The sequence below is a fragment of the Scyliorhinus canicula genome, chromosome 5 (assembly GCF_902713615.1).
Source record: "Scyliorhinus canicula chromosome 5, sScyCan1.1, whole genome shotgun sequence".
Lineage (NCBI taxonomy): Eukaryota > Metazoa > Chordata > Chondrichthyes > Carcharhiniformes > Scyliorhinidae > Scyliorhinus > Scyliorhinus canicula.
In genome coordinates, this window is record NC_052150.1 from 208,524,242 (window position 1) to 208,549,523 (window position 25,282).

Consider the following 25,282-nt stretch of genomic DNA (forward strand, 5'->3'; position numbering starts at 1 on the left):
AGCCCTGCACTTATGTTCTCTAGGACTCGGTCAGTAATGGTGCTATTGAGCCATCCTTGGTGATGGCCATTGAAGTGCCTCACCCAGACTACATTCTGTGACCCTGCTGCCCTCAGTGCTTCCTCTAAGTAGTGACCAACATGGATAAGTATTGATTCATCAGCTGATGGTGGTGGGAGGTGGGGTGTACAGGATGGGGGAGCAGTATGCGGTAAACAGGAGGATTCCTTGCCCATTTTTGACCTGATGCCATGAAACTATAGGGTCTAGGTTCGTTGCGGAGGACACCCAGGGCAACTCCTTCCTGACTCTATACCATTGGGCTGCCACCTCTGATGGATCTGTCCTGCCGGTGGGACAGAATATACCCAGAGATGGTGATGGTGGTGTCTGGGGCATTGTCTGTAAGGTATAATTCTGTAAGTATGACTATATCGGGCTGCTGCTTATCTAGTCTGTGAGGCAGCTTTCCCAATTTTGGCACTTAGGCCCCAGGCGTTGGTTAGGAGGCCCTTTCAGGGTTGGCCGGGTTGCGTGTGCCATTGTTGTTTCCCGTGTCTTGGTCAATGCCAGCTGGTCCATCCAGTTTCATTCCTTTTTGAATATTTAGTGGTTTGATAAACTGAGAGGCTTGCTCGGCCATTTCAGAGTAGATGGGAGAAACTGTTTCTTCTTGTAAAAGATTGAGGAAGAGAGGGAATAGGTTTAAAGTGATTTGCAAATGTAGAAAATGTGATGTATTGTTAAACTAAAAAGAGTGCAGAAGAGATTTACGAGGATGCTACCAGGACTTGATGGTCTGAGTTATAAGGAGAGGCTGGATAGGCTGAGACATTTTTCCCTAGAGCATAGAGGTCTTAGGGGTGACCTTATAGAGGTCTATAAAATAATGAGGAGCATGGATAAGGTAGTCGAGATCTTTTCCCAAAGGTAGAGGAGTCTAGAACTAGAGGTCATAGGTTTAAGGTGAGAGGAGAGAGGTACAAAAGGGACCAGAGGGGAATGTTTTTCACACAGAGGGTGGTGAGTATCTGGAATGGTAGAGGCGGTTACAATGTTTTCCTTTAAAAAACAGTTAGACAGTTACATGGGCATGGTGGGTATTCAGGGATATGGGCCAAATATGGGCAAGTGGGACTAGCTTAATGATAGAAACTGGACGGAATGGACAAGCTTGGCCGAAGGGCCTGTTTCTGTGCTGTAAACATCTAGGACTCTATAATGTGAGAATTTGTTTTTCATGCACAGTGAGTGGTTTGGGTCTGGAATGCACTACATGGAGGTGGGTTGAATCGAGGATATTAGATGATTATTTGAATAGAAACAATGTGCAGGGACACAGGGAAAAGACAAGGGAATGGCACTAAGTTGTGATGTTCGTTTGGAGAGCCAGTGCAGACACGATGGCGTAACAAATAACATGTCGGCCAGGCCAGCTTTCCTTTCCTAAAGGGCATTAATGAACCAGATGGGTTTGAACAGCAATGGTTTCATCATCATCATTGGACTTTTAATCCCATATTTCTAATTAATTCAAATTTGCCGTGATGGGATTCAAACCCAGGTTTTCAGAGCATTACCCAGGGTCTCTGGATTGGCAATATTAGTGACAATACCACTTCACCACTCCCATCTTCAGTCGTTTTATCAATGACCTTCATTCCATCATCAGGACAGAAGTGGAGATGTTCACTGACGATTGCACAATGTTCCGCACCATTAGCGACTCCTGAGATACTGAAGCAGTCTATGTCCAAATGCAGCTTGAGCTGAGAAGTGGCAAATAACATTCACCCACACAAGTGCCGGGTAATGACCATCCACAACAAGGGAGGATCTAACTGCCGCCCCTTAACATTCAATGGCATGACCATCACCGAATCCTCCACTATCATCATACTGGGGGTTATCATTGACCAGGAACAGAACTGGACCAGCCATATAAATAATATGGCTACAAGAGCAGGTCAGAGGCCAGGAATTCTGCAACCAGAAATTCATTTCCTGACCACCAAAGCCTGTTCGCCATCCACAAGGCACAAGTCAGGAATGTGATAGAATAGTCTCTCCCTTGCTTGGATGATTGCAGCTCCAACAATACTGAAGATGCTTGGCACCAATGAGGACAAAGCAGCCCACTGTTTGGGGCTGTTTAGCACAGGGCTAAATCGCTGGCTTTGAAAGCAGACCAAGCAGGCCAGCAGCACGGTTCGATTCCCGTAACAGCCTCAACGAACAGGCGTCGGAATGTGGCGACTAGGGGCTTTTCACAGTAACTTCATTTGAAGCCTACTCGTGACAATAAGCGATTTTCATTTCATTTCACTTGATTTCCACGCCATCGGCAAACATTCACTCCCTCCACCACCAACGCACAGTAGCAGCAGTACCATCGACAAGATGCACTGCAGGAACTCACAAAGGTTCCTTAGGCAGCACCTTCCAAGCTCACACTCTCTACCAGAGAGAAGGACAAGGGCAGAAGACACATGGGAACACCACCACCTGGAAGGTCCCCTCCAAGTCACTCACCACCCTGACTTGGGACCATATAATCGTTGCTTCCCTGTCGCTGTGGTTCAAGAAGTCAGCTCACCACCACCTTCTCAAGGGCAATTAGGGATGGACAACAAATGCCAGTGTTGCTCACATCCCGTGAATGACAATCAGAAAAATGTCACTCCCCTGTTTAAATTAAACTATAGAGGAATTGTAGGATGGCAAAAAGACTAGGGTCAGGAACTCGACGGAGTTCATCACCTACATCCTGGTAGTTATATGCGACAAAATATAATAATGCCGTTGATTAATCATTACAGACAATCTCAGTCAATTCGTCAACATCAGACCCTGAAATGATGTGACAAGCTCAGGTGGCGAGAACAGGAGAAATGGCCCAATGGTTGACAATTCCTTATGCAATTGAAATCAGGGCAGTCCAATTCATTGAGTGAGGAGCGCACTGACCAGAAGAATGGAAGTACTTAAATCACTAAGCCCATCTCAACCTTAAGACGAAAATAATACTCACACGATAAGTAACAAAGGATACTGCGACTTATTTGAGAACGCTGCTGGCTTGATAATCTGCATTTTCAATGCTGAAAAACAGTTGTACTCATGTTAATGGCCATGACAATCGAAGGGAAAAACATTTCACCAGCACTGCTACAGATGCAAAATAATCCACATGTCCATCTCTTGGCATTTCAAATATTCCTGTGACATTAGACAGGGAATGAGACAAGGGAGAACATTGTACAATTGCGAAAAGCTATTTTCATTTTGATCAGACTGGATTAAGGTAAGTAAAGTCTACCCGTTTGACCAATCTGCCCTGCTATCTCCGCACATGGCTCACCGTCAAATAATGCTCCTACAAAGTACCCTGGGAGTTTTTTATTCCTGTTAATTATATTAATAGATGTTGTTATTTTGTCCTGTGACTGCTGATATCTTGCAAACCCCCCCCCAATCCCAATTTCTTCCCATTGGCTGGAATCTCAGGATACATACATCTGATGAAGGCCGTTCGGCTTATTCTACCCGAAACATTTCATCCTCCTATCCAACTATCCAATTGTTGTTTAAATGCTTCCAGAGATTTTGCTTCCACTCGACCTGAACCTCCAGTTTCCGTGTTGGGTGGATAAGAAGCTCCTGCGTTTGGATTGTCTTGGTTTTGAATTTGAGCTCCACTGCTCCGTTGCAATGGTTTGGATTGAAATAATGTCAAGGATTTACTTGTCATGAACACGGGAAATGCTGTGTGACAAAAAAAGACGAAGGTCTTCCTTCTGTCATCCTGGTAGCTGCAGTTGGAATTGGTGAATCGATCGAATTGGTGTAGGAGAAGGATATTCAGCATAGCAAGGGCTAATGTGGAATGGGGGGAAACAGTACCACCAACATTATGATGTAGAGAGTCACATGACAATTAGGGAGGAGACAGTTGTGTGGAGAGACTCAAGTAGCAGTCAGCATGTAGTTAGATCCTGGTCTGAGCTACACTTTGTACATATGTGGTGTGGTAGCACAGTGGTTAGCACTGTTGCTTCACGGCTCCAGGGTCCCAGGTTCGATTCCCGGCTTGGGTCACGGTCTGTTCGGAGTCTCCACGTTCTCCCTGTGTCTGTGTGGGTTTCCTCCGGGTGCTTCGGTTTCCTCCCACAGTCCAAAGATATGCAGGTTAGGTGGATTGGCTATGATAAATTGCCCTTAGTGTCCAAAAAGGTTAGGTGGGGTTATGGGGATAGGGTGGTAGAGTGGGCTTAAGTGGAATGCCCTTTCCAGTGGCCGGTGCAGACTCGATGGGCTGAATGGCCTCCTTCTGCACTGTAAATTCTATGATATGTAAAAGTTATGCATTACGAATAAACAAATTGTTCAACCTTGAAAGCCTCTGAACCTCTCAGTGAGACATACTGAATAAACTCTTGCAACAATTTGCACTTTCTAAACCTTTTGCTAGCTTTTCAAGCTCTGTGAGGTCCGCTTTATTTCTTCCTTGCCAGGCAGAAAAAAGGAAAAGGGTTTTCCAGGCAAAACTCGGGGTAGGATTTTCTGCCCACACTCTCCGTGGCATGTTTTCCGGTGGTTGGCGGGCAGTGACATCTTCCAGTCCTGCTGAAGTCAACGGCGTTCTGGGTCAGAAAGTTCATCCCTCAATTGTCATCAGCCTTAAGGTACTGTCTGGGGTCACTTACATGTCCCTGTGTACAAGTGAACTGCCACCCTTTGGCAATGGATGGTCAACTCACTGGAATCATATTTTGGTGCTCCAGGTATGTTACTCGAGTGCCCTGGCTTGGAATTACAGGCATGGGATGCCTGCAATGAAGGGCTGCTGACTGCCATTGAGCAACTTTGCTAATATAGGGCAGCACGGTGGCGCAGTGGTTAGCACTGCTGTCTCACAGCCCCGAGGTCGCAGGTTCGATCCCGGCTCTGGGTCACTGTCCGTGTGGAGATTGCACATTCTCCCTGTATTTGCATGAGTTTCGCCCCCACAACCCAAAGATGTGCAGGGTAGGTGGATTGGCCCCGCTTAATTGCCCTTAATTAGAAAAAGTGAATTGGGTACTCTAAATTTAAAAAAAAACGTTGCTAATATGGAAGTGAGAAAACCGAGCAGTGGGGTTGTGAGGGTTGCCAATGTGGAGCAACATCATGAGAATCTCTTAGCAGCTGGCTCCTGCAAGACATGAACATCTAACAGTGTTTTTCAAACTTGTTTTCCCGGGACTCACTTTTACCAACCGGCCGACCTTTGGCACTCAAGCCGGCCAACTATTGCGACCCACACGGGCCAACCTTCGTATGCCACGTTTGCTTAATGCAAAAGGGGAGCCTGCTTGGTCCTCACAATCTCACTCCAATCAGGTTCACTGGAGGAGAGGGTAATCTGCATATCAGGTGCAGAGTTCAGCCAGTTCCTTTGAGCCATCTTCATCTATGTGAGAATGGAAAATCTAACCTCGCACATGTAGGTGATTGTGAAGGGCAATAGCAACACTGGTGCAGCACTGAGAGGTGGTATTCCAGAATGCTGACAGCCTCATGGACTTTTGGTGTGTTTTCAATGTGCTGTCGCAGGTCGGGTACAGAAGCTTAGGCTTTTCATTTGGAGTCAGCTGTAAGTTAATAATTGACTCTGGAGTCTCAATCGCAAAAGGAATTTTTCACCCACCACTTCTTTTTCAAAATCCAAAACTGAACTCGTTTGTCAGTACTTCCCTGCATATAACACACATAGGCTTTGCATCCTGATTTGCATTTACACAATTGACAAAATCATACCTCAGACTGTTAACCAGAGGCCCTGGAGCACTGCACAGAGCTGACATCAGCCCTTCTCTGCTCTGTCCTGCTGTGGACTCTCCTGAGCATGCTCTCTCCAGCAGATTCAGATGTGAGATCCTGGCCTGTAAGTACACTGCTTATTTGTGTCTCTGGCCATCCCTTCCTTGGAACAAAATGATCCATCTTCACAATTCTCCTGCATTGCTTGCAAGCAGCTAGAAAATGGTAAAAGCTCTCCTTTGTGATTTTGCACCAAAAGCATGTACACACAGGGTTGACCTCAAGTGGACATGCAGGGCGCGTGACCTGCTCACTGCTGCCACTTATGGTCGGAAGACTGCATGCAGCCTCATTTTGTTCTGATCTCAAAGCTGGTAATGGCTGTTGGGAGCTTCTTCCACCTCGGGAACGTCACAACCGATCGCTGCGTGACCTTCTTGACACCCGCCCACGACTCTCCCGTGGGTCACAACCTGAACTTTGAAAAACCCTGATCTAACATGTTTAGTTAATTAATAAAATATTGACACTCTCTTTACAGCATGGCTTTGACTATTCTCCAAAGTGGCATCAATACAGTGACAATCGGCGCTCCAGCTACATTGCTGAGTCAGCTGTCCATAAGCCTGTGGGCCAAGGGTCCAGCTGAGTGCAGATCCACAGTCAATAATACTACAAACTGAATATGACAAACACTGGGTACCAAACTCATTACATGCAGAGTCTCCCATGTATGACGAAGCGAAAGTCTGGTTAGAATGAATAGTTGTTAATCCCAATTGCACAATTTAGATCGCCATCCAGCTGGAGTGTTAAAAAGTTAATTCCCTTAATTGCTTTGCAGTGACATAAACTGAAATGTAATAGGAAAGCAGTTTACTATTATAGAATTTACATTCAATTGCAAATCAATATGAAAACATTTTACACCTGAAGGAAATGAATTATATTGCCCAATTGAGCCACAGAGTCATTATGGCACAAAAAGAGGCCATTTAGCCCATCAAGTACATTCCGACTGCCTGTAGAGCAATCCAGTCAATCCCATTCCCCTGCTCTCTCCCCGTATCTCTGCACGTTTTTTCCATCAAGAGCCCATCCAATTTCCATTTGAAATCATACATCGTCTCTGCTTCTACCACTCTTGTAGGCAGTGAGTTCCAGGTCATTACCACTTGCATAGAACATAGAACATTACAGCGCAGTACAGGCCCTTCGGCCCTCGATGTTGCGCCGACCTGTGACACCACTCGAAAGCCCATCTACGCTATTCCCTTAACATCCATATGTCTATCCAATGACCATTTTAATGCCCTTAGTGTTGGCGAGTCCACTACTGTAGCAGGCAGGGCATTCTACGCCCTTACTACTCTCTGAGTAAAGAATCTACCTCTGACATCTGTCCTGTATCTATCTCCCCTCAATTTAAAGCTATGTCCCCTCGTGCTAGCTATCACCATCCGAGGAAAAAGGCTCTCACTGTCCACCCTATCTAATCCTCTGATCATCTTGTATGCCTCAATTAAGTCACCTCTTAACCTTCTTCTCTCTAACGAAAACAGCCTCAAGTCCCTCAGCCTTCCCTCATAAGATCTTCCCTCCATACCAGGCAACATCCTGGTAAATCTCCTCTGCACCCTTTGCAATGCTTCCACATCCTTCCTATAATGCGGCAACCAGAATTGCACGCAATACTCCAAATGCAGCCGCACCAGAGTTTTGTACAGCTGCAACATGACCTCATGGCTCTGAAACTCAGTCCCTCTGCCAATAAAGGCCAACACACCATAGGCCTTCTTCACAACCCTATCATCCTGGGTGGCAACTTTCAGGGATCTATGTACATGGACACCGAGATCTCTCTGCTCATCCACACTACCAAGAATCTTACCATTAGCCCAGTACTCTGTCTTCCTGTTATTCCTTCCAAAATGAATCACTTCACACTTTTCTGCATTAAACTCCATTTTCCACCTCTCAGCCCAGCTCTGCAGCTTATCTATGTCCCTCTGTGACTTGTAACATCCTTCCGCACTGTCCACAACTCCACCGACTTTAGTGTCATCTGCAAATTTACTCACTCATCCTTCTACGCCCTCCTCCAGATCATTTATAAAAATGACAAACAGCAGTGGCCCCAAAACAGATCCTTGTGGTACACCACTAGTAACTGGACACCAGTCTGACAATTTCCCATCAACCACCACCCTTTGTCTTCTTCCAGCTAGCCAATTTCTGATCCAAACTGCTAAATCACCCTGAATCCCATACCTCCGTATTTTCTGCAATAGCCTACCGTGGGGAACCTTATCAAACAATTTACTGAAATCCATATACATCACATCAACTGCTTTACCCTCGTCCACCTGTTTGGTCACCTTCTCAAAGAACTTGATAAGGTTTGTGAGGTATGACCTACCCTTCACAAAACCGTGTTGACTATCTCTAATCAAATTATTCCTTTCCAGAAGATTATACATCCTATCTCTTATAAACCTTTCCAAGATTTTGCCCACAACAGAAGTAAGGCTCACTGGTGTATAGTTACCGGGGTTGTCTCTACTTCCCTTTTTGAACAAGGGGACAACATTTGCTATCCTCCAGTCTTCTGGCACTATTCCAGTAGACAATGATGACATAAAGATCAAAGCCAAAGGCTCAGCAATCTCCTCCCTAGCTTCCCAGAGAATCCTAGGATAAATCCCATCCGGTCCAGGGGACTTAACTATTTTCACACTTTCCAGAATTGCTAACCTCTTCCTTATGAACCTCAAGCCCTTCTAGTCTAGTAGCCTGTTTCTCAGTATTCTCCTCGGCAACATTGTCTTTTTCCTGTGTGAATACTGATGAAAAATATTAATTTAGCCCCTCTCCTATCTCCTCGCAAACAACGCGCTGGATTCTCTGCAGCCCGGTGCTGGTCCAGTGATTCGCCGGAATCTGAAAATCGGCGTGATCATGGCGTATGCCACGCAGCTGCGGGCCCATTGCCAGAGGCCCGTCCAGCGATCCTCCGCTCCTGATTGGCCGAGTTCCCGATGGCGTGGAACTAACCACCTATTGCCGGTCGGGATGCTGGCTTGGCAGCTGCAGACTCAGTCCGCAGCAGCTCTGGTCTGGGGCAGGGTGATCGGACACTGGGGGGGGGCCTTATAGGCGGCCGGGGTTAGATCCGTGCGGTTAGATGATCGGGCGTGCGGCCGATCGGGGGTGTCTAATTTTTGTATCTGGCTCCACGGTCTGAGTCCGCCTGCACATGCGTAGACGCCAAACCGAAAGTGCGGGGGCCCATATCCGCAGCTAAAGCTGCGAGAATCACTCCGGGTACCTGCTAGCCCCCTGCAGGGCATTGAATTAGTTCATCTTTTTTACAGGAATCTCTGGAGTAAAACTCCAGCGTTTTTACGCCGACATGGGGACATAGCCCCATTTTGGGAGGATCCAACCCAACGTTTTCCCTCACATTCTCCTGCCAATTCTTTCCAAAAACCTTGGGCGGTATTTTGCGAAAACTGGCACGGCGGGCAAATCCGGCAAGAAGGAGTGGTGAACCACTCCGGCGCAGGCCGCCCCGAAGGTGCGGAGTCCTCCGCACCTTCAGGGGCTAGGCCAGCGCCAGAGTGGTTTGCGCCGCACTGGCGGCGCGGAAGGGGCTTGGCGCCACGCCAACTAGCGGCGAAGGGCCTCCAATGGCCAGCGTTAGTTGGCACATGTACGGGAGCACCAGCATGTGCTGGTGTCATCCCTGCGCATGCGCAGAGGGTTTATCTCCGCTTCGGCTATCGCGGACTGTTACACCGGCCGACGCGGAAGAATAGAGTGCCCCCATGGCACAGGCCTGCCCGCGGATCGGTGGGCCCTGATCGCAGGCCAGGCCACCGTGGGGGCAACTGCCGGGTCCAGATCTCCCCGTGCCTCATTAAGGACCCCACAGCCCGCCCGGCCGCCAATCCCGACAGTTAGGTAGGTGGTTTAATCCACGCCGGCGGGAGAGGCCTGTCAGCGGCAGGACTTCGGCCCATCGTGGGCCGGAGAATCACCACGGGGGGCCCGCCGATTGGCCCGGGGGCCCGCCGAGGGGTCGGAGAATCCCGCCCATGGTTCTAACATCCCTCCTCTATTTTTTTTATACAGATGCTTTTTTCCCGACCAAACTCCGGGTATATGAACAGTATATTGCAGGCGATGGATTTGACATTGTCCTGTGGGAATTGCTGTGCCTGTCAAAACATTTCTTCCTGTAGACTGTCTCTTTCAGTTCCAGAGATTTGTATGAAAACATCTCTATAAAAACTACATTAACTGTTCACTGACACAAAGTGGGGAGGGGGATTTTTCTGCCCCACCCGCAGCCATTATTGTCCGGTCCCACCAAACATCATTGACATGCCAGGTCCTTTCACAACAGATCCAGAGAGCCTGCGCCAAATGTTTTATGTTTTAAAGGGAAAAAGGACTTGACTGCTATGGCTGTCTTCTATTTGGATTTTAAGAAAGTGTTTGAAAAAGTACCACATAAAAGGCCGGTTAACAAAAACTGAAGCACAGGAGGGTCAGAGTTAGCTTGGACAAAGGTTTGTCTGAAGATCAGCTAACAGTGAGCCATGGTGAATGGCTGTTTCTCAGACTGGCAGACTATAGCAGTGGTGATCCCCACTGCACGCAGCATTACATATTGAGAGAGCAATGAGCAAAGCATATAGGATATGGGTGGCACGGTAGCACAGTGGTTAGCACTGCTGCTTCACAGCGCCAGGCTCCCAGATTCGATTCATGGCTTGGGTCACTGACTGTGCGGAGTCTGCATGTTCTTCCCGTGGCTGCGTAGGTTTCCTCCGGGTGCTCCGGTTTCCTCCCACAAGTCCTGAAAGACGTGCTTGTTAGGTGAATTGGACATTCTGAATTCTCCCTCAGTGCCACTGAACAGGCGCCGGAGTGTGGCGGCCAGGGGCATTTCACAGTAACTTCATTGCAGTGTTAATGTAGGCCTACTTGTGACAATAATAAAATTGGGCTTCATAATTAGAGGTACAAAATTAAGGAAGTAATCCTGAATCCTTTATAAAGCTCTGGTTAGGCCACAACTAGAATACTGAGCTCAACTGTGGACACCACACTTTCGGAGAGATGTCAACGTTCTTGAGAGTTTACCAGAATGGTTGCAGGAATGATGGAGTTTAGTAACAAGGTTAGCTTGGAGGAAAGGAAATTAGGGAAGGTTTGATTGAATGTACAAGGTGGTGGCTTGAGACATACAGTCAAGGCTTCCAGACGTTAACAAACGGTTTATTGATAAAAGGCAAAGGTCAGTAACAGGCACAGAACCCATTATAACATTATACCCATTATAACAGATCTGGGGCGGGATTCTCCGACCCGGCCGGCGTCAATCCCGCCCCCGGCGTGTCCCGAATACTCCGCCACCAGAGATTCGGTGGGGTGGGAATCGGGCCGCGCCGGTTGGCGGGCCCCCCCGGCGATTCTCCAGACCGCGATGGGCCAAAGTCCCGCCGCTGTCAAGCCTCCCCCGCCGGTGGGAATCAAAACACCTACCTGACCGGCGGGAGCAGGTGGCGCGGGCAGGCTCCAGGGTCCTGGGGGGAGGCGCGTGGCGATCTGGCCCCAGGGGATGCCCCCACGGTGGCCTGGCCCGTGATCGGGGCCCACTGATCGGCGGGTGGGCCCGTGCCGTGGGGGCATTCTTTTCCTTCCGCCTTCGCCATGGTCTTCACCATGGTGGAGGCAGAAGCGACCCCCTCCCCTGCGCATGCGCGGGGAAGACGTCAGCAGCCGCTGATGCTCCAGCACATGCGCAGACGTACGCCGGCCGGCAAAGTACTTTCGGCCCCGGCTGGCGTGGCGCCAAAAGCCGGCCACGCCAGCCGGCGGAGCGCCAACCACTCCGGTGCGGGCCTAGCCCCTCAATGTTAGGGCTTGGTCCCTAAAGGTGTGGAGATGTCCGCACCTTTGGGGCGGCCCAATGCCGGAGTGGTTCACGCCACTCCATCATGCTGGGATCCCCCGCCCCACCGGGTCAGGGAGAATCCCGGCCCTGATCACTTCAGCTCCAGGGTCCACACTTCCCAGGGTCCTGCTCCCAGAACCCTGGGCGAACCCCCTATTGGCCAGGGTTCGCATGCTCCCATGCGATTGGCCCTGAGCCAGAAACGGGATCCATCATGCCCGCCCCCTTAAAAGGGCTGCGTTACCACATACCGGATTATGACAGGTTAGATAAGGTAGACAGAGAAAGTTTCCGATGGTGGTGGAAAAAACAAAGAACAATACAGCATAGGAACATGCCCTTCAGCCCTCCAAAGCTGCACCGGTCATAATACCAACCTTTGTCAAAACCCTCAGCACTTCCTTGTGCCGTATCCCTCTATACCCATCCTATCCATATGTTTGTCAAGATGCCTTCTGAACACCGTTAATGTATCTGATTCCACAATCGCCCCTGGCAATGCGTTCCAGGCACTCAACACCCTCTGCGTAAAAAATCTACCTTGCACATCTCCTCTAAACTTTGCCCCACGGATCTTAAACCTATGCCCCCTGGTGACTGACCCCTCCACCCTGGGAAAGATTGCCTGCCCATCCACTCTATAAACGCCTTTCTTGACTACCTTGTCTACTTCTGTTGCCACCTTCAAAGATCTGTGGACCTGCACGCCCAGATCTCACTGACTTGGGCAGAGAAATGGCACATGGAGTTTAATCCGGATAAATGTGAGGTAATGCATTTTGGGAGGTCTAACATAGAGGGGAAATATACTGTAAATTGCAAAACTCTTAGGATTAGAGAAAGTCAGAGAGATGGCTGCTGAATTCTCTGGTGCCGGGGATTTGGCGAGGGGAGGAATCGCGTCGCGCCGGTTGGCGGCCACTGGCAGCGGCCACTGGCAGCCCCCCCCCCCCCCCCCCCCCGTAAATTCTCAGGCCCGTGATGGGCCGAGTGGCCGCCCGTTTTCGGCCAGTCCCGCCGGCGTAAATTACAACAGGTACTTACCGGCGGGTCATGGCTGCGCGGGCGGCCTCTGGGGTCCTTAATGGGGCATGGAGGGATCTGGGCCCGGCAGGTTCCCCCACGGTGGCCTCGCCACCATGGTGGAGGTGGAAGAGAACCCCTCCCCTGCGCATGCGCCGGTATGACATCAGCAGCCGCTGACGCTCTGGCGCATGCGCGAACTTACGGCGGCTGGCGAAGTCCTTTCAGCCCTGGCTGGCGTGGCGCCAAAGGCCGTTCACGCCAGCTGGCGGAGTGGACTTGACCCCTAAAGGTGCGGAGACTTCCACACCTTTGGGGCGGCCCGACGCCGGAGTGGTTCATGCCACTCCGACATGCCGGGACCCCCCACCCCACCGGGTAGGGGAGAATCCCGGACCAGGTTTGCGGTCTCCCCATTTAAGGCACCCTTGAAGCTTAACCAAATGTAAAGATTGCCTCTTTTAATTATATCATAACCTAGGAATAGGAGTAGGCAATTACCCCTCAACCCTGTTCTACTACAGTTGTTATGCCTCTCATCTCAGTTTATGTTACCCTTATTGCCTTTTGCTGAATAACCATAGAATCCTTCCAGTGCAGAAGGAGGCCATTCAGCCCATCAAGACTGAGCCAACCTTCGGAAAGAGCATAGTATCTAGGCCCACTATCCCCGTAACCCCACCGAACCTTTGTCTTTGGACACCAAGGAGCAATTTTAGCAGGGCTAATCCACCTAAACCTGCATTTCTTCGGACTGTGAGAGGCAGCTGGAGAACCCGGAGGAAACCGGCGCAGACACGGGATTCAATCTGAAAAATCACAAACCACCGCTGGCAGAGATTGGAACCTACATTCTCACAGAGACTGGAGCCTAAATCCACTCGGCCATTCTGCCACCGAGGTCTGACAACTTGGATTGACCTTCAACATCCACAGCTGTTTTTGTGGGAGAAAGTTCGACCGGGCTCTACATGAAGAAGTGTTTCCTGACAAAACTGCCTCGAAAATATGCACCAGCCACCCCACAAACAATTGGCCCCCAAGCAGTGCCACATTAGGTACAATTCTTGAGCTGCGTAAACTAATGCACGTTGAATTGAGACTATCAATAGTCTTCAAATGGAACAATCGCACACATTTCCATCTGACTGGAGTGGTCCTAAGGCCTGACCTACTGCACCAGTTTCACTACATAAAAGCTACTGGGCTAAATCTTGCAGGCATGGGGCATCACAGGACATGCGTCATGAGCTAGACTTAGGCAAGTTTTTCTTTAAATTAATTAATTAATTTTTTTAATTCAAGTGCAATTTAGCACGGCCAATCCACCCACCCTGCACATCTTTGGGTTGTGGGGGTGAGATCCATGCGGACACGGGGAGAATGTGCAAACTCCACATGGACAGTGACCTGGGGCCGGGAAAGAATCGGGTCGTCGGCGTCGTGAAGTTGGTTGGGCAAGTTGACAGAGCTTCATAAACTGCCGAGCAGAACCTGGAGATTTGCAACTCATGACAGATCCCTTCCTCCACTAAGTTTGAGGGCCATGCAGCCGTTTTTCCATTCTTCCAGAAGTATGTGCTCCAGTATAATGAGATCTTTTTTAAAGATGTTTTTTAAAAAAAGGTAACAGGATGTTGCTTGTAAATGAAGCAAAATATTACTTCTCCTTGGCGGAGAGGATCAAGAGGAGATTTGATAGAGGTGTTCAAAATCATGAGGGGTCTGGAAAGTGTAGATAGACAGAAACAGTCCCATTGGTGGACGATTTGAGAGTCCAGGCACACCAATTTAAAGGTGATTGGAAAAAGAAAGTGAGGAAACCGCTTTCAAGGATTTCGGATCTGGGAAGCATTCCTGAGATTGTAGGGGGTGGGGGCAGGGTCAACAGAGATTTGAATAATGACCTGGGCTGAGCAATAGGTGCTGGCCCAGCCAGTGACACCCCCATCTCGTGAATGAATGAAACAAACATCTGAAGAGACAGGGATTGTAGGGCTACAGGGGAATGATACAAATGGGGTTGCTCGATCAGAGATTTGGCATGGGTAAGATGTGCCAAATGACCTTCTTCTCGGCTGCAGCTGTTCTAGGAGTTGGATTTTACAGCCTGTCCTGGTCGGGGGTGGGGGGGGGGGGGGTGCAGAATATGTGGAGATGGGGGAGGACCTGCTAAAGCCAACACTGCCCTTGCTGCTGACATCCTCATCTCTCTCATCCCATGACCTCCACCCAGTGGCTCCCATCCCACCCTCACTTATATTTGGCCTGGGGTCCCTCTGCTGGCATCTATGGGGCAGCATGGTGGCACTGCTGCCTCACAGTGCCAGGGACTCGGGTTCAATTCCAACCTTGAGTGACTCTTTGGGCGAGATTCTCCACAAATGCGGAGAATCGTAAAGGTTGCCATGGGACAGGCCGTGACCCACGCCAGCCTTCACGGCCACTTCCAGGGCCGATCCTCCCCCCCAGGCGGGGCTAGGAGCGCGGCCCCATGCGTCACGGCGGCGCGGCCTTGACGACGGTCATCAAGGCCGCACGCCAAGCGTCACACCAACCTTCTGTGACTCATGCACTAGCACACCCAAGTCTCTCTGCACAGCGGCATGCTTTAATATTTTATCGTTTAAATAATAATCCCGTTTGCTGTTATTCCTACCAAAATGGATAACCTCACATTTGTCAACATTGTATTCCATCTGCCAGACCCTAGCCCATTCACTTAACCTATCCAAATCCCTCTGCGGACTTCCAGTATCCTCTGCACTTTTCGCTTTACCACTCATCTTAGTGTCATCTGCAAACTTGGACACATTGCCCTTGGTCCCCAACTCCAAATCATCTATGTAAATTGTGAACAATTGTGGGCCCAACACGGATCCCTGTGGGACACCACTAGCTACTGATTGCCAACCAGAGAAACACCCATTAATCCCCACTCTTTGCTTTCTATTAATTAACCAATCCTCTATCCATGCTACTACTTTACCCTTAATGCCATGCATCTTTATCTTATGCAGCAACCTTTTGTGTGGCACCTTGTCAAAGGCTTTCTGGAAATCCAGATATACCACATCCATCGGCTCCCCGTTATCTACTGCACTGGTAATGTCCTCAAAAAATTCCACTAAATTAGTTAGGCATGACCCCAGGCCCACCCCAGGGCAGCAGGGTAGCATGGTGGTTAGCATAAATGCTTCACAGCTCCAGGGTCCCAGGTTCGATTCCCGGCTGGGTCACTGTCTGTGTGGAGTCTGCACGTCCTCCCCCTGTGTGCGTGGGTTTCCTCCGGGTGCTCCGGTTTCCTCCCACAGTCCAAAGACGTGCGGGTTAGGTGGATTGGCCATGCTAAATTGCCCGTAGTGTCCTAATAAAAGTAAGGTTAAGGGGGGAGTTGTTGGGTTACGGGTATAGGGTGGATACGTGGGTTTGATTAGGGTGATCATGGCTCGGCACAACATTGAGGGCCGAAGGGCCTGTTCTGTGCTGTACTGTTCTATGTTCTATGTTCTATGACCTGTCCTTTATGAACCCATGCTGCGTCTGCCCAATGGGACAATTTCTATCCAGATGCCTTGCTATTTCTTCCTTGATGATAGATTCCAGCATCGTCCCTACTACCGAAGTTAAACTCACTGGCCTATAATTTCCTGCTTTCTGCCTACCTCCTTTTTTAAACAGTGGTGTCACGTTTGCTAATTTCCAATCCACCGGGACCACCCCAGAGTCTAGTGAATTTTGGTAAATTATCACTAGTGCATCTACAATTTCCCTAGCCATCTCTTTTAGCACTCAGGGCCAGGAGACGTGTCTACCTTTAGCCCCATTAGCTTGCCCATCACTACCTCCTTAGTGATAACAATCCTCTCAAGGTCCTCACCTGTCATAGCCTCATTTCTATCAGTCGCTGGCATGTTATTTGTGTCTTCCACTGTGAAGACCGACCCAAAAACCTGTTCAGTTCCTCAGCCATTTCCTCATTTCCCATTATTAAAACTCCCTTCTCATCCTCTAAAGGACCAATATTTACCTTAGCCACTCTTTTTTGTTTTATATATTTGTAAAAACTTTTACTGTCTGTTTTTATATTCTGAGCAAGTTTCCTCTCATACTCTATCTTACTCTTCTTTATAGCTTTTTTAGTAGCTTTCTGTTGCCCCCTAAAGATTTCCCAGTCCTCTAATCTCCCAGAAATCTTTGCCACTTTATATGCTTTTCCCTTCAATTTGATACTCTCCCTTATTTCCTTAGATATCCACGGTCGATTTTCCCTCTTTCTACCGTCCTTCCTTTTTGTTTGTATAAACCTTTGCTGAGCACTGTGAAAAATCGCTTGGAAGGTTCTCCACTGTTCCTCAACTGTTCCACCATAAAGTCTTAGCTCCCAGTCTATCTTAGCTAGTTCTTCTCTCATCCCCTTGTAATCTCCTTTGTTTAAACACAAAACACTAATATTTGATTTTACTTTCTCACCCTCCATCTGTATTTTAAATTCCACCATATTGTGATCGCTCCTTCCGAGAGGATCCCTAACTATGAGATCATGAATCAATCCTGTCTCATTACACAGGACAAGATCTAGGACCGCTTGTTCCCTCGTAGGTTCCATTACATACTGTTCTAGGAAATTATCGCGGATACATTCTATAAACTCCTCCTCAAGGTTGCCTTGACCGACCTGGTTAAACCAATCGACATGTAGATTAAAATCCCCCATGATAACTGCTGTACCATTTCTACATGCATCAGTTATTTCTTTGTTTATTGCCTGCCCCACCATAACTTTACTATTTGGTGGCCGATAGCCTACTCCTATCAGTGACTTTTTCGCCTTACTATTCCTGATTTCCACCCAAATGGATTCAACCTTATCCTCCATAGCATTGTCAATCATTGTTAAAACCTCATCTGGTTCACTATTGTCGTTATCTGGTCTGGCCTACATGAGACTCCAGATCCAAAGCACGATGGTTGACTCTAAGCTGTCCTGCCGAGTGAGCCATTCAGTTTGACGGCAGGACAATGAATGCTGAATCAAATGAATGAAAAGAAAAGCCACCGCTCCCACATTGGTGCTGCCAGCAACATACGTCTGTCTGCCTCTGTTTGGCTGGCAGTTTTTGGGGATGAAATTTCTCCATCTGGGCCCTGGGTCTTGGGAAGGGCCACCGCTGGAGAACCCTCAGAAACATAGAAGCACTGAAAAAAGGAGCAAGTGTAGGCCATTCGACCCTGCTTTACCATCCAACATCATCATGGCTGACCCTCTATCTCAACATCATACTCTCTCACTCTCCTCATAGCCCTTCACAACTTTTGAGTTTAGAAATCTGTCCATTTTCTTCTTAAATGTACTCAGTGACTTAACCTCCACAAGCCTTCTATGATAAAGAATTCCACAAATTCAACATCCTCTATGCTTTTTTTTTCATTTTTCAAGATACGAACGTCGCTGATTAGGCCAACATTTATTGCCCATTCTTAGTTGCGCTTGAGAAGGTGGTGGTGAGCTGCCTTCTTGAACCACTGCAGTTCATGTGGTGTAGGTGCACCCACCGTGCTGTTAAGGAGGGAGTTCATGGATTTTGACCCAGAGACAGTGAAGGAACATTTCCAAATCAGGATCGTGAGTGACTTGGAGGGGGACCTATAGGTGGCGGTGTTCCCATGTATCTGCTGCTCTTGTCCTTCTAGATGGTAGGGGTCAGTGGCTTGGAAGGTGCTGCCTAAGGAGCCTTGGTGAGTTCCTCCAGTGCATTTTGCAGATGGTATAAACTGCTGCTACTGCTTGTCAGTAGTGGAGGGAGTAAATGTTTGTGGATGGGTGCCAATCAAGTGAGGCTGCTTTGTAAAGGATGGTATTGAGCTTCTTGAGTGTTGTTGGAGCTGGACCTACCCAGGCAAGTGGGGTGTATTGCATTACACTTCTGACTTGTGCCTTGTAGATCGTGGACAGGCTTGGGGGGGGAGGGGGGTTTGTCAGGATTTGAGCAGGATTCCTAGCCTCTGACCTGTTCATGTGACCACAGTGTTTATATGGCTAGTCCAGTTCAGTTTCTGGTCAATGATAACACCCAGGATATTGATAGTGGAGGATTCAGCGATAGTAAAGCCATTGAATATCTCGGGCGATGGTTAGATCCTCTTCTGTTGGAGATGGTCATTGTGTGGTGCGAACGTTACTTGCCACTTGTCAGCCCAAACCTGGATATTGCATTTCCTGGGCAGCATGGTGGCGCAGTGGTTCGCACTGCTGCCTCATGGCACAAAGGACCCAGCTCCGATCCCAGTCACTGTCCATGTGGAGTTTTCACATTCTCCCCGCGTCTGCGTGGGTCTCACCCCCACAACCCAAAAAGTTGTGCTGGGTAGGTGAATTGGCACGCTAACTTGCCCCTTAATTGAAAAAAAAAAGAATTGGGTGCTCTAAATTTGGATTTAAAAAAGGTCCTGCTGCATTTGGGCATGGACTGCTTCAGTATCTGAGGAGTCGCAAATGGTGCTGAACATTGTGCAGTCATCATTGAACTTCCCTACTTATGACCCTTGGTTGGAAGGAAGGTCATTAATGCTGAAGATAGAATAGAATAGAACAGTACAGCACAGAACAGGCCCTTTGGCCCTCGATGTTGTGCCGAGCAATGATCACCCTACTCAAACCCACGTATCCACCCTATACCCGTAACCCAACAACCCCCCCCCCCCCCCCCCCCCCTTAACCTTACTTTTTAGGACACTACGGGCAATTTAGCATGGCCAATCCACCTAACCCGCACATCTTTGGACTGTGGGAGGAAACCGGAGCACCCGGAGGAAACCCACGCACACACGGGGAGGACGTGCAGACTCCGCACAGACAGTGACCCAGCCGGGAATCGACCCTGGGACCCTGGAGCTGTGAAGCATTTATGCTAACGACCATGCTACCGTGCTGCCCAGCGTGAAGATGTGAAGAGGTTTCTCCTCATCTCAGTCCCAAATGGCTTACCCCGTATCCTGGGACTGTGTCCCCTTGTTCTGGACCCCCAGACAAAGGAAACAACATCCCTGAATCCAGTCTGTACAACCCTGTCAGAAATTTATAGGTTTCAATTAGATCGCCTCTCATTATTCTAATTTCCGGGAATACAGGCTTAGTCAATCCAATCTCCCCTCATATGACAATGCTGCATTCCCAGCTATCAGTCTGGTGAACCTTTGCTGCACTCCCTCTGTTGCAACTATATCCTCACTCAGATAAGCAGGCTAAAACTGCACACCATACTCCAGGTACGGTCTCACCAACGTCCTGTACAGCTACAGTAAAACATCTTTGCACCTGTACTCATGTCTTCTTGCAATCGCAGATTAATACAGTGTAGAAGAGGCCCTTTGGCCCATCGACTCTGCACCGAGGCATGAAAAACACCTGACCTGCCGACCTAATCCCATTTGCCAGCACTTGGCCCATAGCCTTCAATGTTATAATCTGCCAAGTGCGCATCCAGGTACTTTTTAAAGGATGTGAGGCAACCTGCCTCTACCACCCTCCCAGGCAGTGTATTCCAAACCATCAACACCCTCTGGGTAAAAAAAGTTTTTCCTCAAATCACCCAAAACTTCTTGCCCCTGACCTTGAACCTGTGTCCCCTTGTAGCTGACCCTTCAACTAAGGGGAACAGCTGCTCCTTATCCACCCTGTCCATGCCCCTCATAATAATCACCTCGATCAGGTCACCCCCTCAGTCCTCTCTGCTTCAGCGAAAAAACTCAAGCCTATCGAACCTCTCTTCATAACTTAAATGTTCCATCTCAGGCAACAGCCTGGTGTATCACCTCTGTGTCCCCTCCAGAGCACTCACATTCTTCCTATAATGTGGTGACCAGAACTGCACACAGCACTCCAGCTGTGGCCTCACCAAAGTTCAATACAACTCCAATATGACCTCCCTGCTTTTGTAATCTATGCCTCGTTTGATAAAGACAAATGTCCCATGTGCCTTTTTCACCACTCTATTAACCTTCTGACTTCAGAGATCTATGGACAAACACACCAAGGTCCCTTTGTTCCTCGGAATTTCCCAGTTTCAGGCTATTCATTGAGTACTTCCTTGTCACATTACTCTTTCCAAAGTGTATCACCACACACTTAAGATCATAAGACTATAAGGCACAGGAGGAGAATTAGACCACTTGGCCCAGCGAGTCTGCTCCACCATTCAATCATGACTGATACTTTTCTCATCTCCATTCTTCTGCCTTTTCCACATAACCCCTGGTGCCCTTAATAATCAAGAACCTATCTAGCTCTGTCTTAAAGACACTCAGTGATTTGGCCTCCACAGCCTTCTGCGGCAAAGAGTTCCACAGATTCACCACCCTCTGGCTGAAGAAATTCCCTCTCATCTCTGTTTTAAAGGATCGTCCCTTTAGTCTGAGATGGTGTCCTCTGGTTGTAGTTGTTCCTACAAGTGGAAACATCCTCTCTACATTCACTCTATCCAGGCCTCTCAGTATCCTGTAAGTTTCAATAAGATCCCCCCTCATCCTTCTAAACGCTAACGAATACGGACACAGAGTCCTGAAATTTCCTCATTCGACAAGCTCTTCAATCCAGGAATCATTCTTGTGAACCTCCTCTGGACCCTTTCCAAAGCCAGCACATCCTTCCTTAGATATGGGGCCCAAAACTGCTCACAATACTCCAAATGGGGTCTGACCAGAGCCTTATACAGCCTCAGAAGTACATCCCTGGTCTTGTATTCTAGCCCTGTCGTCATGAATGCTAACATTGCAGGATTTGGAAGATTTGCAGCACTTTTCAGGATTAAATTACATCTGCCACTTTTGTGCCCATTTGACTGTCCCATCTATATCTTCCTGTAACCCAAGACACTCAGCCTCACTGTTAACCAATCTGGCCAATCTTTGTGTCATCCACAAACTTACTGATCCTACTCCCCACATAGTTACCTATGTTGTTTATATAAATGAAAAAAACAACAGAGGATCCAGCACAGATCCCTGTGGTACACCACTGGTCACTGGCTTCAAGTCACTCAAGCAGCCGTTTGTCAAAACCTCTGTCTCCTCCAGCGAAGACAATTTTTAATCCACCTAATCTAGTTACCCTGTATCCCATGCGCATTTGCCTTCATTATAAGTCTCCGATGTGGGACCTTGACAAAGGCTTTGCTGAAATCCACATAAACGACATCAACTGCACTACCCTCATCTACACACCTGGTCGCAATGAAGACCAACATACCATGTGCCATCCTAACTTCTGACTGTACCTGCATGTTTTCTTTCAGTGACTGGTGTACAAAAACACCCATATCCTTTTGTACATCAATATTTCCTAATCTACCGTCATTTAAATGATACTCTGCCATTCTGTTTCTCCATCTGAATTGGATAACTTCATATTTAACCACGTTATCCTGCATCTACCATGCATTTGCCCACTCACTCAACTTGTCTAAATCACCTTGAAGCCTCCTAACATCCTCCTCACCAGTCACATTCCCACCAAGTCTTCTGTTGTCAACAAACATTATTACAAAAATTGCATTTAGTTCCTTCATTCAAATTATTGATGCCTATTGTGAATAGCTGGGGCCTAAGCACTGATTCCTGTGTGACCCCACTAGTCAGTCTGTCATTCTGAAAATACCCATTTATTCCTACTCTCTGTTTCCCGTCTGTTAAACAATGTGGTCAAGTGGCCAAACGCCTGAAAAGCTAGGCCAGGTATAAAATTGGACAATCTAAATTAAACAACAACTTTTCCAGTACGCTTTTATGTTACTTGGAAGTTTACTCTCTTACTCAATTTTCCCCTCTTATTCTAGGTCCAGCTTTGCTGACTTCTGAATTTCTCCTAATCCTCAGGCTTTCTACATCTTCCACCAACTTTTTATCACTCCTCTTTGTATCTAATACAGCCCTTAATTTCTCTTGCTAGCCATGGTTGGGCTGCTTTTCTTGTGTTTTTGCGCCAGAACGAAATGTAGAACCGTTGCAATGCATTTTTTCATTTCTTAAACATTAACCATTGCCTTTTCATGAAATTCCCCAAACTATCTTAACCAATTCACTCCTCATACATTCGTAGGTTTCTTTGATTAGATTTAGGACCCTAGTTTCAGTTCAAACTTGTTCATTTTCCCTCGTAATGAAGAATTCTATCACGTTATGATCACTGTTCCCTAAAGGATTCTGCACTCCAAGGTTATTAATTAACACCTTCTCCTTGTATAATACCAAATCTAGGGTAGCATGTTCCCTCGTTGGCTCCTCGACATACTGGTCTATAAAACCACCTCGTACACACTCCATGAATACGTCTGCCACAGTATTGCCGATAATGTTCTTTGCCCATATACATATATATGTAAATTCAAGTCACCCATAATTACTGGAGCACTCTTGTTACATGCACCCCTAATTTCCTGTCAAACATCATCCCCTACCTTGCCACTACTATTTGGAGGCCTACAGAAAAACCTCACTAATGTTTTCTGCCCCTTGTTGCTTCTTAGCTCCATCTAGTCTGATTCCACATCTAGGTTTTGTGAGCCAATATCCTCTCACTATTGCACTGATTACATCCTGAACTAACATCTCCTTTTCCTCATTGCCTGTCCTTCCCAAATAAATCGAGTACCCTCGGATATTCAATTCCTAGCCTTGGTCACCCTGTAGCCATGTCTGCATAATCACAATTGTATTGCACCTGTGTCGAGCAATTTGAGTCGTTAATTCATCTACCATATTGTGAATGCCCTGTGCAATCTGATTATTAGACTTGTCGTTTCAATATTTTTCCACATAGTTTCTTTGTACTGTGGCCCTACTTGCTGCGAGGCCTTCTGTCTTTCGCCTTCCCACTTTTGTTTTCTACTTTTCTGTCTTTCATTTCTATCTTTGTTTCCCTCTCTTTGTATCTCACCATTCAGGTTCCCTGCCCCTGGCAGTCTAATTTAAACCCTTCCCAACAGCCCTAATATCTGCAAAGATATTGGCCCTGGTCTTGTTGGGCTGCAACGTACCCAGCTTGTACAGGTCCCATCACTCCAGACTCAGTCCCAAAGTCCCAGGAATCTAAATCCCTCCCTCCTGCACCATCCAGCCACACATTCATCTGGTCTATTCTCCTTTTTAAAAAAAAATCTTTTTATTGGCATTTCCCATATTTATAAACAGTCGTATATATACACGTCACATTTTTCTCGCCCGCGCTAATCTACTTTATTATACAGAGAGGTTTAGTTTGTCCTTTGTTTAACTGACCCTATGTGCATTTTGTTGCCCTCTGGATCGGTCTATGGTTCCTCCCCCTTCCCCGTTGTTGTTGTTACCCTCCCTCACCCCCACAACCTTGGACATTGCCTCGGAGAAGGCTGTCCAGAACCCAGCAAGCTTGGGGCAAGCCCAAAACATGTGGGTGGCCGGGCCCCTATGACACCGTTCACATTTGTCCTCCACCTCCGGGAAGAACCTGCTCATTCGGGTTCTGGTCAGGTGCGTTCTGTGCACCACTTTGAGCTGCATTAGGCTTAGCCTTGCGCAGGAGGAGGTGGAGTTCACTCTGCTCGGTGCTTCGCTTCAGAGTCCCCATCCTACCTCTGTCCGCAGTTCGTCCTCCCATTTTTGTCTCGTCGCGTCCAGTGGAGTTTGGGCTCTGTCCAGTAGCTGTCCATATATTTTCCCAGAAAGCCCCCCCTTATCGTTGCTTCTGCCTATCTCTAGTAGTGTGTTTTCTAGGGCCCCGGGGGACCCTACCGTCTTTTTGCGGAGGAAGTCTTTTATCTGGAGGTGTTTCATTTCCTGTCCTTTTGCTAGCTTCCACTTCCTCGTCAGTTCGTCTAGTGTCGCCAGTCTGTGCCCTATGTAGAAGTCCCCCGTCAGTGTGCCCCCGTCCCACCTCCATCTTTTGAAGGTGGTATCCAGCATGGCTGGGGGGAATCTGTGATAGCCACATATTGGAGCCATGGGGGACATTTTGATTATCCCGAAGTGTTGTCTCAGCTGGGTCCACATTCTCAGCGTGGCCGTTACCACTGGCCTCGTTGTGTACCTTGTTGAGGAGGATGGGAGTGCTGCTGTGGCCAGGGCCCGGAGGTTCGTTCCTTTACAGGATGCCTCTTCCATTTGTACCCAATCTGTGTCGGGTTCTTGTACCCATCCCCTCACTCTTTCTGCCTTTGCTACCCAGTAGTAGCCCCCTTTGATTTTCCTTCTTTGCAGTGTCGGTTTGGGAATTGCCATGTTCATACCCCCCCCACACAAACACCATGATTAGACTGTCTACATTTTGGAAAAAGGCCTGGGGATGAAGAGCGGGATGGATCTAAAGAGGAAGAGGAGCCTTGGCAGTACGTTCATCTTGATCGTCTGCACGCTCCCCGCCATGGAGAGTGGGAATGAGCCCCACCGTTGAAGGTCTCTTCTTATTTCCTCCACCAGGCTGATCAGGTTCCACTTGTGGATCTGTGTCCAGTCTCTGGC

General features: G+C 48.1%; 1 protein-coding gene across 6 annotated transcripts in view; it reads right to left on the bottom strand.

The window, feature by feature from the left end:
• dpp6a (dipeptidyl-peptidase 6a) overlaps positions 1–25,282 on the bottom strand; it is a 1,618,183-nt gene that overhangs the window by 36,778 nt on the left and 1,556,123 nt on the right. For all 6 annotated transcript variants that reach the window (XM_038798406.1, XM_038798408.1, XM_038798409.1 and 3 more), the window contains exon 19: positions 3,032–3,101. In XM_038798406.1, the coding sequence (XP_038654334.1) occupies positions 3,032–3,101 (70 nt within the window). The remainder of the gene's footprint in view (positions 1–3,031; positions 3,102–25,282) is intronic.